The 16,380-nt window shown below is 37.2% G+C and overlaps 1 protein-coding gene across 2 annotated transcripts in view; it reads right to left on the bottom strand.

Moving 5' to 3' along the window:
- The window catches only part of LOC124803083 (nidogen), a 329,301-nt gene that overhangs the window by 43,125 nt on the left and 269,796 nt on the right, over positions 1-16,380 (bottom strand). For both annotated transcript variants that reach the window (XM_047264214.1, XM_047264215.1), the window contains 2 exons: positions 8,343-8,471; positions 4,245-4,373 (listed from right to left, as the gene is read on the bottom strand). In XM_047264214.1, coding sequence (XP_047120170.1) covers positions 4,245-4,373; positions 8,343-8,471 — 258 coding nt within the window. The remainder of the gene's footprint in view (positions 1-4,244; positions 4,374-8,342; positions 8,472-16,380) is intronic.

The following is a 16,380-nucleotide window of genomic DNA, read 5'->3' as shown; positions in this document are numbered from 1 at the left end:
GTCTCCAGTTGAGCACATATGGAATATCATCGGACGATATCTCCAATGTCATCCACAAACAGCATTAATCATCCCTGTACTGACTGACCAAGTGCAACAGACATGGAACTCCATCCCAGCCCAAACTGAAATCTGGCACTGGTACAACACAATGCATGCACGTTTGCATGCTTGCATTCAACATCTTGGCAGTTACACCAGTTATTAATGCACTGGCATTTAAGATTTGCATTGGCTTATCTAGTGCTTACATTAACTTGTGATCTTGCAATGTTAATCACTTAAAAATATTACACAGATGAAAGTATTCCTGAAATTTCATTACTCTACATTAATTATTTTTTGATGTTGCAACTTTTTCTGTCAGTGTATTTTCATTTTGATCACAATTAAATTGAATTTCTATAGATTTTTTTAAAGTATCACAACTGCCAATTTAAAATCAAAATGAAGGTGTTTTTAATTTTGAAAAATATCAGCTCTGCCACAGTGGCAGATGGTAAATACACTCCACTTCTATTTGAGATATAACTGAATAGTGTGCATAATTTACAAGAGCTTGTGGCTGTTACATATCTAAATGATTTTCTTTATAGAATAATAGTTATTCTCAAGCTACAAAATTAAAAATTTACTGCATGTAATAACACACAAAAAATTAATAATAAAAAACCAAAAATGTACACATCTCAAATGAAGTTAAGGTGGCAGAGAGAGAGGCAAGAAAAGAGAGGAAGTAATATTAAACACAGCATTTAGTTTTTCTTTCTATTCTTTTTAACCATCAATCGGTCTCTTTCATGTTTTCTATTATCTGCAGTATTTGTCATCTTTCCATACATTTATCTACATTTTCTTTAAAATTTCTCAGAATAAATCACTAATTTCAAGATTTATACTCACGCCAACCGTTGTTACAAGGTCTGATGACATCCCAGTCACATGACATGCCAGACTATTACAGTTGCTATGGTGACAGGGCATTCTTCCACCAGCACAACAGATATTTCTAACATACTTGTGTGTGTGTGTGTGTGTGTGTGTGTGTGTGTGTGTGTGTTTGTTTGTGCGAGCACATGCACGCTCATGCATCACAGCTTATTTGACTTTCTCAAAGTTCTCTCCATCCTTATTCATGAACCCCTTATTCTAGACCAAATGATCTACATTAGAACATGATGAGACAATAATACAACAGTTAATATTACAATGATATTGACATGTAAACACCAAATAACTTAAACTATGTGACATTACAACTATGGTACAGAATGAATAAATCTTAATGATGAGTGAGTAGCAATGTTATGAGTATCTTTGCCACCAATTGATGTATTAAGTTTTCATCAGGTGAGAACCAACAGCTGTCAAGTACTTTACAATATGCATTTTAGCTATCAGCTGTTTTATTTAACCTATATATCACCTACTGGTTTTTGTAATAGACAATTATCACTGGAAGTAGGTAAAACAGAACAGTTAAAAACACATCCCATTTTTCTTTTAAGCTGATACAACATCAAGGGGGGGGGGGGGGGGGCGTTGGGTTGTTCGGGGGAGGAGACCAGACAGCGAGGTCATTGGTCTCATCGGATTAGGGAAGGACGGGGAAGGAAGTCGGCCGTGCCCTTTCAAAGGAACCATCCCGACATTTGCCTGGAGTGATTTAGGGAAATCACGGGAAACCTAAATCAGGATGGCCGGACGCAGAATTGAACCGTCGTCCTCCCGAATGCGAGTCCAGTGTGCTACAACATCAAGGTTGTAACAATGAAACCACCCAAGAATGAAACAAATGTGAATGGGCCAGTGTTATGTTTGTTCCATTCTTTTACTGTACACTACCTATTTGACATGAAGCAGTGCAAGATACGTTTGTTAGTATTTCCAGGACAGGTTATGATAGTTGTTTGGGTGGTTTCACTGTGATAACCCTGACATTGTATCAGCTTAAAAAGAAAATGGGATGCATTTTTAACTGATCTGTTTTATCTTACATCCAGTTATGATGGTCTATGACTGAAATCAGGAGACGATATATAGGTTAAATAAAGCAGCTGATGGTTACAATGCATTTTCTAAAGTGATAGAGTATTTTGTTTATATAAATATAGCACAGTTCTGGCAGAATGTAATAATTTAGAAGAAAAGGAGACCCATCACCAAATCACAGAAGTGTTGCATTGGGACAGGCACATCAAAAACAAGGGAAACTTTACCAGCTTTTAGAAGCAACTCACCCAAATCCTTCTCCAGGGCTTTGATTGTATGTCATTATGCCTGGAAATGAGGGACATCTCACCTTGCTTGATCCTTCCCACCCCTCCTTAAGTGGTATTTCATCACCTATCAAACTTAAATAAAATCATCATCCAGCCCTGTGCCATTCCTATTCACAGTCCTTTGCAACACGTGCCAAATTCACCCACCCAAGCACATCCTACTCCGGTCCAGTCACAGACATTTCCTATACTGTCAGGGGCAGCTCTGTGTGTTTTCACACACACACACACACACACACACACACACACACACACACACACACGTAGCCTGTAACAGACGGGTACCACAGCTGGTGAACTGTGGCACACAATGAAGATGATGTGGACTAGGATGGGGCGAGAGGGCAGAGAAAGGGAAAACTTGTGCAGAGGGTAGTGGGACAGTGCTTCGGTGGAGTAATGGAGATTGAGGCCAGGATTATGAGGGCAAAAGGTATGTTGCAAGGATTATTCCTGCCTATGTATTCCAGAAAAGGTGGTGCTAAAGGGAAGGAGCCAGGTGGGGGTTGTGTAGTAGCCATTGAAACCCAATATGTACTCACCAGTGTTCCAACATGTACTCACCAGCATGTTATGCCACTGGGTGGTCAACTTTGTTCTTAGCTGCAGATTGGCAGTGGCCATTCATTCTGGTCAACAGCTGGTTGTTGGTCATGCCCACACAAAATGATTTGCGGAAGTTGATTGAACTTTTATTATTTATTTGATTGAACTTTGATTTTGAAGACTTGTAAACACTATATGTGATTTTGCTTGGGCTATTATTGTTTTTGAAATTTTAATGGTTCAGGACAATGAGTAATGATAAAGCAAAAACTAACACAGAAATCATAATATGAGAATGTTATAATGAATGTAATTTATGTTTGGAAGCTCTTTTATCTTATCTGATATCATAATTATAAGTTGTCTGCATATAATACCTTCTTTAAAAATAAGATTACACTGCTTATAATAGATTCTATTGAATAGATGATGTGGAGAGTTAAGGCCGGCTAGAACACATCAAATCATGTGGTGCCATGGCAAGACACTGAACTCACATTCAGGAGGATGGTGGTTCAGACCCTTGTCTGGCCATCTAGATTTTGACCCTTGATAATTTATCTAAGTGGCTTAGGGCAAATACCAAAGGAGTTCCATGGTCATTGATTATTTCCTTCCCCAGCCTTTGCCATTCAAAGTTTATGCTCCATCTCCAATGACCTTATCATCAATGGGACATTAAAAACCAGCCTGATTTCCTTTCCTTTTCGTAACAGACACAAATGTAAGAGTTAGAGAATAAATTTCATACTTTCCTCTCTGAACTGTCCTAATTAGTACTTCTGTACTCCATCGCTTCTATCATGCAGTTCTCTACAAAATCAAAATGTTGTTCTTATACACAACACTTCAAACATTAACTTTTGAAAAAATTGTGAACTCGAAACAAGATATGATTTTTCATGCACATATTTCAGATAGCTCTTTATTTATGAGTTAGTAAGGAAAATCGAACAATGTCTTAGAAAAATGATGGTAAAATGTAATGGGAATAACTGATGCATAACAAATTGTTTCATAAATACCACATCTCACTTCTGTTCTGGGAACAGCCAGAGACAGCAATCATGTGTGTGTGAGAGGTGAACTTGCTTGTGTGAATGCATGTATGTTTCTCCTTCCTGATGAAAGCTTAATGTGTAACAGTCCTTATGTTGTGCCTGTCTGGAATTCAGTGTGTCATCTTTATAGGGAGTAACAAACTAACCTTTTCTTCATATTGTTGATATTCCAAACTGGAGTTTCCATTGTTTAAACTTAATTTTACTGATTTATTTTAGAATACACTGAGTTATCTCACATAATAATTCACATGTACCGCATAGCTAAGATGGTATATCTCCTTTTCCAGTTTTAAAATAGTTCAGTTTCACATAAGCTTTTTAGTAAATATGAACCATGCTGTCTTTAATTTACCTGGTTTTGGCTGGCAAGAAGAGCCAATCCGAACATACCCAGTACTACATTGGCATTCATTTCGGTTTTCTTGCTCGCTCCACAAGCACTGTGCATTATTACCACAGTCCTCATCTGCTATACATTCATCTGTAAAGAAAGAACAGCACTGTGAGTTCAAATAACATTTCTGTTTAATGTGTGAAACCATTGACTTAAAACAAGCACACATTATAATTTTGGATCAATAACACAAAAGTCATGAACTATCTCAGAAATGTCACCTTAGAAGAACACTTTTACTATTATAAAATTTAGTGGAAGTCATAATTAATTACACAGCAGTGACAAGAAGATTTATCATTTCTGTTGTAGAGATTTTAATTTATGGTGTTGATGAGAGATAGGAAAAGTTAAAATGACAACTAATGAAGCATAAGAGAGTGCTTTTCATAGGTTTCTGCTATTGCATTAACTGTTAGCAAGATGTCAGTGATGCCTATAGCCACATATAAGAATACCTTCTGAGTGCTTTTCATAGGTTTCTGCTATTACATTAACTGTTAGCAAGATGTCAGTGATGCCTATAGCCACATATAAGAATACTTTCTAGTTTTTCGAACTGATGATTCCTTCTTCCAAGTAGAGAGAGAGAGATAGGTTGGGGAAGATTAAAAAGAATGGGCAGGTCATGATACACTGATATGCTTAGCAAGAATAGCAGTAATTTGCTATGATGTCAGGGCACTAGTGTTAGGATTGGATTGGATTGATTTGGGGGGAGGAGACCAAACTGCGAGCTCATCAGTCTCATTGGAGTAGGGAGGGATGGGGGAGGAAGGTGGAGCAATTTAGGGAAATCAAGGTGGCTGGATGTGAGTCCAGTGTGCTAACCACTGTGCCACCTCGCTCGGTAAGAGTGCTAGGTTATGATGCAAAGTATAACACACATTATTTGTACTCTATTTCTTCCTTTAATTAAAAAAGAAAAGAAAAAAAGAAAAGAAAAAAAAACCTATTTAGAAACCACTGCAAGCTGTCAGGTTAATTAGGCAAAGTGCCTTTACTGCACCAAGCATATTTTGTATTACTGGTCAGTTTTGGCCTTTGGCCATTTTCAGATTTACAGCATTTGCGGTGTGTCTAAGCTAAAAACTGTTTTATGTTATATGGGGGTATACACTTGTTCTCACAGACACACATGTCAAATGTTTATATACATGGTCCTGCACATCACAACCTGCTTCCAGCATACATTATACAGCACATCACATAAGTAAAAACACTACTAACAGCTAGATTCATGGTGCTTCCAAGTTCATTTAACAGTGCAACATGTCGTTTTGTTTCCTCATACAAAAACATATTTGATACAAAAACATGGCAAATGTGTATTGTCCAAACACAGTACTCATATGCCAATTTGCAAAGATTTGAAGATTATCAGCAGGAAGTTACAGCCACATGATCACAGCATTGCATACTTGCCATTAATTGTTAACAAAAATATCTCATAACAGTCTTCGAAACTACTTACAACAATTACTGGTATAATCAATTATTCCTTACTGCTACACAGAGCCTTCAAGGCGTTATTTTTGAATTTTTTTTTATGTGCCATTGCTCAAAGTGGTCTCTACACTCACCGCGATGCAGATCATAAAGTGGCACAACATCACCATCTCTCACCACTGCAGTAAAAAACAGTCCTTGTATTTGACTAAAATGTCTATGCCACACAAATCTCAGAACTGTTAAATTTGTTTAAAATACTGTAAAATTGTAGCATCTACAACAATGTTCGCACCACCTTACAAAATAATAAAATCATTTATATTTGTTATTGCTGTGTAAAAATAAATAGCCATTTTACTAAGACTTTTCTAAAATTGTCTCATGCATTTGTTTTCCCTGAAGTAGTACATTAAAATTAGCAATTTACAACACTAGTAAAAACACAAAAATCTCTCCTAGACAGAAACACAGTGTTGTTCAGCATACACTGCCAGATTTCACAATGATCAGAACAGTCCCTAAAATTGTTAAAAATATTCTGAGTCTATCTATTCACTTAACATTTATATTGGCTGCTTTGTCAGCTGTTCCTAAATATTTGTCTCTTCCATGACACCCATGGTTTTTCTCTTATGTGCTCTGTGTAAAAATTTTAATGTTTTGTTTATGCCTGACATGGAGTGGCTATTTCATTTCATTCCATCAAACAAACTCATAGTGGAGGGAAAAAATGTCCTTACTACTGTCTGATAAATTAGTATCAGCAACTGTTCGCAAATAGTGCAAATGTGCATTTTTATCAGAGAAAAAGTAGTTGCATTTTTATCAGAGAAATGCCAGTTGGTGAGCAGGCATTCATGTTACCACTGTACAGGCAATCAAATCACAGAAGTGTATACCTGGGGTTCCACTCTGAGGGATTAACAATATTGAGCTGTACTGTTCATTGTTACGACATAATATTCAAATTTTTGGAATTTAGGGTAGTAACTGTACTATTTTTCAACTGAAGACTGTTAATCCAACCATGATATGTGTCTTACTTTGTTTCAGATAGCCTTTTGTAATGGATATTTAAAAAAAGCAGTCATCACACTGTAGACTGTTTTGAACACCACAGTGCTTTACTAGGCATGGTCCTGTTGGAGGTGTTGAGGTGTTGCCTTCCTCCATCTGTTGAGCTGACTTGCCCAGCTAATTGTAGGGAGACATGCAATTGAATGTGGATTCAAACTATGGTGCAACTTGGCATTCGCACATCAACGAATAGTACCAGAAATGAAAGTAGTGATAAGTGACAGGAAAAATCCTAGGCTTGACCAGACCTTTGGAGTTGTAATCTGCCACTTTACTACTGATTCATATACAGGGTGGTCATAAACAGTCCAAAAAGCTTGTAAGTATGTTGCAGGGTAGATTGTGCTGAGAAATAATTGTTAAGAAAAAAAAATCAATGCATCGCACCATTTCTAAGTTATTTAGCATTGAAGTTAACCAATCAGGCCACTGCATGTGGAAATCCAAGCAGCTCACCAGATACAATTAGTGTTAATTGTTTTCATAGCACAGATGATGGCACAGGAGACTGTTCAGCCATTGGCTCAGGTTCAATTCTCACTACCATCACATGTCTAGCTTTTTTGACGCTCTCTTTTTCAGTTTTAGGAAACCAAATGAAGAATGCATTTGGTGACACTATATCTGGAGGGCCACTTCAATCTGTGCGAGCAGTGGCTGATTGGCTCACTTCAATGCTAATTAACTTAGAAACATGCAATATACTGGATTTTTTTCCTTAACAGTTATTTTCAGCATAACTTATCCTGCTGTGTGTGTGTGTGTGTGTGTGTGTGTGTGTGTGTGTAAAAGGATAATGGAGCACAAACTGGGCAGCAGCTGCTCTGTCCACTAATTATCAACATCTGAACAATATAACTCCAGACTTTTCAGATATATCTAGTTATTACACTACTCCTGTCATGTTTTGAATCTTTATTATATCACATCTCCCCTGGCTGTGGCATTACACATACCTTTTAGCTTTGTGGTGTTAGATATAATTTTTGTCTTAATTTTTTATTCATAAATTATTTCTTTATCATTGATAGGCACTCACTTGAGCAATTTTCATCTTCGGTGCCAAATCATTGTCATTTGTTGTGAAATAACTGATGATAGGGAGAGGGAACTGTATCATGTCTTCTAGCAATTGTGGAATAGAATGGACACAAAGAAAGCAACCTTGTATCTTTGTACTGTAATTGTGAATAAAATGGTGAGTGTCAAAAAATCCCTGGTGTGGACATTACTAAACTATCCTCAAAAATCATTTTCCACATATATTTAAGAAATTCTAGTAGCACCCATGACTGAAGAATCACAAGGAACTGAATCAAGATAAATATAACATAAATTGACTTTGTTCCTTTTAGATAAATGTTTATCTTATGTTATTTTCAATTTGTTACTTTTTATAGTGTTACAGTTCATAACTGTTTAATATTATAAGACAATACTGTTGCATGGAATAATTTAAAGAAACACAAATTGTGTTTGGGGCAGACACAACAACTTCAAAAGATGACACAGGAAACAGAGACAGACCTGCAGAAGTACAGTAGGTGCCATCTCCTTGGAAGCCTGGATCACATTTGCAGACATGCTTCCCAATATTTTCTTCATATACACATGACGCATGAATGTCACAGATGTTCACTTCTGCACAAGAAACATCTGAAATAGAAATAAACAATAAATTATGCTCCTAGAGGTATATTTAGCCAAAAAATCAAATTTAAATATATATTTTACATGGTATCTGTGCAAAAAATGCAGAGAAAATAAAGTTACTTTAATATAGTTATTTGCCTGATTGATTTTTTCAGCTTTACATTAGAATCATTACCTCCTTTGAAATCCCTAATCTTTGCAGTTCATTACACTAATAAATAAGATAATGCCACATTTACAGATGTTCAGTTATATCAACATTGTTGTTTCAAATTTAATTGATTGCTTAACTTTCTTTTGTAATGCTGCATTACTAATTCTTCCAACCACACTCTGCCTAACTTTCTTTCCTGCAATGTTTAAATATTCCTTTCTTCATGACAGATCAGTGTCAATACAAGCAGATTTACCTTCTTGAAGGGAACTTTAAAGTTCACATTTGCCTACTGTTTTCAGAGTTTCCTTTGATTTTGCTCTTTCATTGTATCAATTAAGCATAATGTCTTCTACAATCTTCCACATTTTCAACATTTAACAGCTTTCTATTCTGATGGCACAGACTGCTTTCATAGCTTTTTGCTCATTATTTCAAGAAATTTCTTATTGTCAACTAGAGAGGTAATGTCATTAACCAATTTTTCGAACTGAACTTTTCTTTTGTACTTCAGTTTCTGTTCAAGATGGATAAATGAACAAAGTCTATGCAATATTGATCAGATATATCCTTCTGAAACTAGCTACTGAAGTTGAAATATGGATTCAGTTATTTAATATCTCCAAGAGAATACACCTAAAGAAGGGCACATGCATGAGGGAAAAAATATCTCCACAAATAACATTAATGGTCAATAATAATAGTGAATTTAAAATGAACTGTGAAATTAACAATCACAATATTGTCAAAACCTATGAAACATACAGTGTGGCACTGTGGTTAGCAATGCTGGTTGGTGCACCATAGGTCACCAGTTCAAACCCAACCACCAGCAATTATTTGATATTTCAAAAAATATCAGTCCTGTAGTGTTCTTGAAATATTGAGCTGGCTCACAAAAAGCTATTTCTCTCTTTTGATATGTAACTTGACTACTTTCACATCCTTGCTAATATATATGTAATATAATATATGAGGTGGGTAATATGTGCATCTATACACACCCATACACACAATCATGCTGCCCCCCCCTCCCCCCGCCACAAATGTGTGTGTGTGTGTGTGTGTGTGTGTGTGTGTGTGTGTGAGAGAGAGAGAGAGAGAGAGAGAGAGAGAGTGAGTGAGTGAGTTCGTGATTAGAGAGTTAGTGATTACACTTTAGCACACACACATCCACAATGAGCAAAGCACCTCGTATGCATTTTCCAAATGGGATGTAAGTCAGTAGATGGGATGAGCATTTACAGACAAACAAATGATAACAATTTCAGACAAATTATATGATTTACTCAAGAGAAAGGGCTTCGTAAGTTGAGCAAGTCAATAACATGTTGGTCCACGTCCGGCCCTTATGTTAGCATTTATTTGGCTTGGCATTGATTGATAGAGGGATATCATGCTAAATTCTCTCCAAGAGGTGTGTTAGGTCATAAAAATCCTGAGCTGGTTGGATAACCCTGTTCATAATGTTTCAAACATTCTCAAATTAAGCTGTATCATTTTCCATTAAATGTCTCACTGTATGTCTTCAATGTAACTTTTTTCATTGGATGCATTTGCTGTCTTGTCATGCACTGTGCAAAGTCAACAAGTTCTGGACAACACTGCACTGTAAAGCCAAAGCACTGTTCTCAGTCCTCACTCATTCCTTTAATACCCTATTCTACATCTATATTCGGCAAAGTGCTAGCAAAGAGTGCTTCCTACTGTACTGATTCTTGAAACTTTATAAGTAGGCTTGCACAAAAAGATAGGTGGCATATATCTTCAAACACCTTCCAGAAAGGAGTTTCACACCATTTCTATGGCACTCTGCCATGGGTCAAACAAATCTGTGACCATTTGTGCTGCCTTTCTTTGGACATGTTCAATATCCCCTTTCACTTCTATTTTTATTGGTCCCACACACTTAAACAATTCTAGGATGAGTCACATGTGCATTTTGTAAGTAATCTCCTTTCTATGGGGAAGGGGATGAATTGGGTATCACATCACTGATGTTTTGGGAACCCATATTCCTTTTGTATGGACAGAACCATTCTGATTTAAATGCTTCATTACACTCGACTTCAGAATAGCAATTTTTTTAATGAAGTAAACTTACAGGAAGTGTTGGACTGGCAGATGCCTGTTTATGAGGATGAGCTATGCACTAATGTGTGATAAGATTTGGTTTGTACAACTGCAACAAAGCACATGTGACAACTTGCAGACCACCAATAAAGTAGACCACACTTCAAAGTTGTTGATATTTGAATAGGTTTGGAACAAGAATGTATACAAAATTACTAGTTTTTAAAGAATGCATGTTTAAAAATGACCATTTTTTTTCCTCCTAAGAAGTGGATGTGGCAGTCAGAAGTTAATATTTTCCAGATGTTTCAGAATCAAATTTCAGCAACAGAATTGGCCAACTAGAATTCAGGTTGAGATTCTTTATTAGCTGTTGAGCACATGTAGTGGAATAGGCTTTATGTTGATGGCATGATGCAATACCAATCACTATATTAATTAATGTTCACATTACATGCACAATTTATTTATTCCAAATTAACCAGTTTTACAGTATTGCAATCATAATCTTAAACAAAAGTATCCAAGAATTCTCTTAAGCAGCATAATGAATTGTCTATTAACCAGTTACACAACATGCTTCAAAAATTATTGAGAGGTGTATTAAGTTCAGAAAGGGACAATTTATTAAAATATTTCAAACAGTTCACTTTGTGAGAGTTTCCTCTTTCTGTCAGGGTATGCCTTGGAATACCAATACCCTTTTTTGTTTCTGATGTCATGACAGTGTATATTCTCTCTGGTGTTCAACTCTGTTCATGTTGTTTTTAGCATATATCAATGATGCATAGATATAAAGATTTATCACTGTTAGTATTTTGATCTTAATAAATAAACAATGGCTGTGTACCCTTGGACCAATCTTACACATTCTTTTTTTGGAATCGGTAGTACAACACTGACATAACATGAGTGGCCTCATAGAAGCAGGCCATAAGATATGAGAGACTGAAAAACTCCCAAGTAAGCTGTCCTAAGATATTTATTATTCCTACGTCAACTAATTTCCATATGAGATAGGACACCCATGATATCTTTTTGCAGACATGGTTGATGTGGGGCTGCCAGTTTAGTTTGTAACCAGTATCTATTCCAAGCAGCTTTACAGATTTTGATTCTACATCTTTTGTTAGTCCCAGCTGTAGATGCTGAGTTTTCTCTGCATTATACAGTAGTTTGTTGGATGAGAACAAGTTTAATGTTAAGGTGAGAGTGTCCCGTGATGTCTGATACAACCCTGACACATTGCAATCGTTTGTGACTACAGTTGCATCATCCACATAACAGATAACTGACAGAAGCTCAGTATAGTGTGGCAAATGCTTAATTAGAACAGTGAAGAAGAATAGTCCAAGGACAGAGCCCTGAGGCACACCAGATGAAGTGTCTTCAAAGATGAATGCTTATTTTGAACTGTTTAAAATGTCTCTTGTTATTTACATAATAAACCTGTAATAAACCCAAATGGAAGACCTGTCTCATATATCATCCCACCACCACCTGCTCCAATCTGATCGCAAGCATCACCTGTCCCATCAAAGGCAAGGCTACCTGTGAAACCAGTCATGTGATCTACAAGCTAAGCTGCAAACGAGCTGTCTGTCCGCATGAATGGCCACTGACAAACTGTGGCAAAGAAACAATTGGAACACCCTATTGCTGAGCATGCCACCCAATATGATGTTCTTTATTTCAATGACTGCTTCACAGTCATCTGGATCCTTCCCACCAACACCAGCTTTTCTGAACTGCACAGGTGGGAACTCTCCCTGAAATATGTCCTATGTTCCCATAACCCTCCAGGCCTCAACTTTTGTTAGTCATTGTCCTTACCCATCTAGTCCATTCCCTGTTCCCAATCCAGCCACACAGCCCTCTATTCCACCAACACACCTTCCGTCTGAAATTTCCTGGCAAATTAAAACTTTGTTCTGTGAAGACAGGTCATGAGTCGTGCTGGGGTAGCTTAGTTGGTAAAGCACTTGCCCGTGAAAGGCAACGGTCCCAAGTTAGAGTCTTGGTCTGGCACACAGTTTTAATCTGCCAGGAAGTTTCATATCAGCGCACACTCTGCTGCAGAGTGAGAATCTCACTGTGGAAATGTCCTCCAGGCTGTGGCTAACCCATGTCTCCAAAGTGTACTTTCTTCCAGGAGTGCTAGTTCTCCAAGTTTCACAGAAGAACTTCTTTGAAATTTGGAAGATAGGAGACAAGGTACTGGCAGAACAGAAGCTGTGAGGATGGGTTGTGAATCGTACTTGGTTGGCTCAGTTGGTAGAACACTTGCCTGCGAAAGGCAAAGGTCCCGAGTTTGAGTTTCGGTCCCCACACAGTTTTAATCTGCCAGGAAGTTTCATATCAGTGCGCAATCTGCTGCAGAGTGAAAATCTCCACAGTATCCTTTCTTCCAGGAGTGCTAGTTCTCCAAGGGTCACAGAAGAACTCCTGTGAAGTTTGGAAGGTAGGAGACAAGGTTCTGGCAGAATTGAAGCTTTGAGGACAGTTTGCAAGTCATGCTTGAATAGTTCAGTTGGTAGAGCACTTGCCTGCAAAAGGCAAAGGTCCTGAGTTCCAGTCTCAATCCGCACACAGTTTTAGTCTGCCAGGAAGTTTCATATCAGCACACACTCCACTGCAGAGTGAAAATCTTATTCTGCACACTCAGTCTTTTTACCTCTCTCCTTTTCCATCTAACCTCCTGACTGCATCCCCTACTCCTAACCTGCTATTCCTCCCCCTCACTGGCCCAGCCTGCTCCTTACCTGCACCAGGTTGTCTCTCCCATCGCTGCTGCTCACAGTCTGGCTGCAGCTGCCAGAGACTGAGGTCATATGTGTGTGTGATTTGCTTTTGTGTATGTGTATGTTGTCTATGTTCGACAAAGGCCTTGTTGGCGGAAAGCTCACTTTTTGACAGTCTCTTTGTTGTGCCCAGCATCTCTGCTATATGGTGAGTAGCAACTATCCTTTCCATAATATTGTTATATTATAACCTTGATTTTCCATTGTTTGATGCAAACAAGTTATTTAAACATCAAACTGATTTAATTACAACTCCAAATGGAAAACAACTTCCCAACTTCAATAATGGGCCCATACCTGTTTTTGTTACATGTAAATGTTCACTGTTAATTACTGATACTCATTCAGTCTTGTTCACAGATGATACCTCAATCCCAATAGAAAATGATGCAATAGAAAAATTCCAGACAGTTTACAAAATGTTCTAGGAAAACTAGAGTCCTAGTTACATAAAAATGTAGTAAAACTGAATATCACTAAGACCTAAATAATGCATTTTGTGTCTAAATCATCAGCAACATGCCCTCTAAGAATAGCTCAAATAATGAAATGATGACAGAAGGTAGCCTTGTGAAATTCTCAGTTCTAAAGCTTGACTAAAGTTTAAACTGGAAGACATGTATAAACTTCTTGACAAATAAGTCAAATCTTCCTGCTTTTGCATTGTTTATTTTATCTGATGCCACTCATATGGACTTAAGAAAGACAGTCCCTCATAGTTACACTGAATCGATCATTTGGTATGGGATAATTTTCTGAGAAATTCTGCAAACAGCACAAGGCTATTAATTCTTCAAAAGAAATTTGTTAAAATGTTGTTTGTGCTGCCCATAGGAATGAGTCATGCCCCCCACTATTTTAGCAAATAAAAACACTAACCATTCCACTGGCCGGGGTGGCCGAGCGGTTCTAGGTGCTACAGTCTGGAGCCGCGCGATCGCTACGGTCGCAGGTTCGAACCCTGCCTCAGGCATGGATGTGTGTGATGTCCTTAGGTTAGTTAGGTTTAAGTAGTTCTAAGTCTAGGGGACTGATGACCTCAGAAGTTAAGTCCCATAGTGCTCAGAGCCATTTGAACCATTTTGAACTAACCATTCCGTCATTCTACACTTTTGAAATTTTGATTTCCATATACAATAACCAATATAAATTTGAAAAGTGCCACATCAACCATAGCTCTGGTACTCATCACAAAGAGAACTTCATAAGTCCCTCACATCACATAAAGCTTTACGCTGAGACACCACTATACGAGAGGAACCCAAAAAAACTGGAATTTTTGTTATTTTGCATTTTTTAAACACTACATTCACAGTACTTTAGTACCCTTCAAAGTATTATCGATGTGCATTAATGCACATGACCCAAAGCTTTTTGTCACTGCTGAAAACAGTTCTGGAACTCTTGAAGCATAAAACTGTTCAAAGCTGTTAGTGTGTTTCTTTCAACATCATCCACATCACTGAATTGCTTTCCTTTCAGAGTTTACTTCATCTGTGAAAAAAAAGAAAAAAAAGAGTCAGACAGAGCCAGATCAGGTGAGTAGGGTGGATGGGGCACAAGCACCATGTTGTTTTTGCCATGAACTGGGCCACTTGTCAGAGCTTGTGTGCTGGAGCATTGTCATGGTGAAGCAACTAGTTCCCATTTCTCCACAGTTCTGGCCATTTTCATTGCGCACTCTCTTGTAATCTTTGAAACATATCCAGATAAAAATGTTGGTTCACTGATTGTCCTGGAGGAATGAACTCCTTGTGGGCAAAGCCACCAGTATATATATATATATATATATATATATATATATATATATATATATATATATATATATATATATATATATATATATATATATATATATATATATATATATATATATATATATAAAAAAAACACTGTTTTCACATTGGATCGCACTTGACATGCTTTCTTGGGTCGTGGTGATGTTTGAGTTTTCCACTGGCTTGATGCTTGCTTTGACTCTGGATCATATCCATAGTACTGACTCTCATCCCCATTCACAATTCTTTCAAGAAAATTTAGGTTGTTCTACACTTCACTTTTCAAGTCAAGGCAAACTTCCACACAGTTTTCTCTTCAGTCATCTGTGAGCAAGTGAGAGACAAATTTTGCAGACACTATCTCATGTGCAAATCTTTGGTTAAAATTCACTGGATTGTGATCCATGACAATTTCATTTCTCAGAAATTTGGCTCTTCGATGATCTTAATCAATTGCATGTTTGTTTGTGGCAATGTTTTTATCATTTCGTCCTGTCGAAGGCACGTGGCATGTCTTCAATTGATATGTTGCCAGTTTGAAATGAAAAAGTCACTTTTAGACCTATGACTTACCTAAAGCATAATTATTAAACACTTGCCAAAGCATACAAGTAGTCTCAGCTGCAGTTTTTCCTAGCAGAAACCAAAATTCCACACAGACTCTTTGTTTCTTCTTGTCAGCCATGTCTTTAATTACCCAAGGATTGAAATAGGAATTCAAAAAACAGAGCACCACAAACAAACCACTTAATTCCAATTGACACAAGCTTACTTAGCGATGTAGGAGACCCCAAACTAACATCATCTACTGGCACAACACATAGTTTAATTCCGTTTATTTTTGGATCTCCCCTTGTATATGCAGCTAAAAATATATGGCAAACCACAAGATAGGAACATATTATATATGGACCTTGGCTCTCTAAAAAGATTACTCCACAACATTTTAGTATAGAAATGGTACTGTACCACTGAAGAATTCTTGGAAGACAATATGACACTTTGAAAAATAGTAATATGTAGACCATTAATTGTAAACTGTTAATCTATAACAAATATTGTAGTGTTATGTATATTTTTATTAAATGCACTTCCTTATAGCTGTT

The sequence above is a fragment of the Schistocerca piceifrons genome, chromosome 6 (genome assembly GCF_021461385.2).
Source record: "Schistocerca piceifrons isolate TAMUIC-IGC-003096 chromosome 6, iqSchPice1.1, whole genome shotgun sequence".
Taxonomy (NCBI): Eukaryota; Metazoa; Arthropoda; class Insecta; order Orthoptera; family Acrididae; genus Schistocerca; species Schistocerca piceifrons.
The sequence above is the reverse complement of the archived record's forward strand: the minus strand, read 5'-3'. Positions and strand labels throughout refer to the sequence as shown.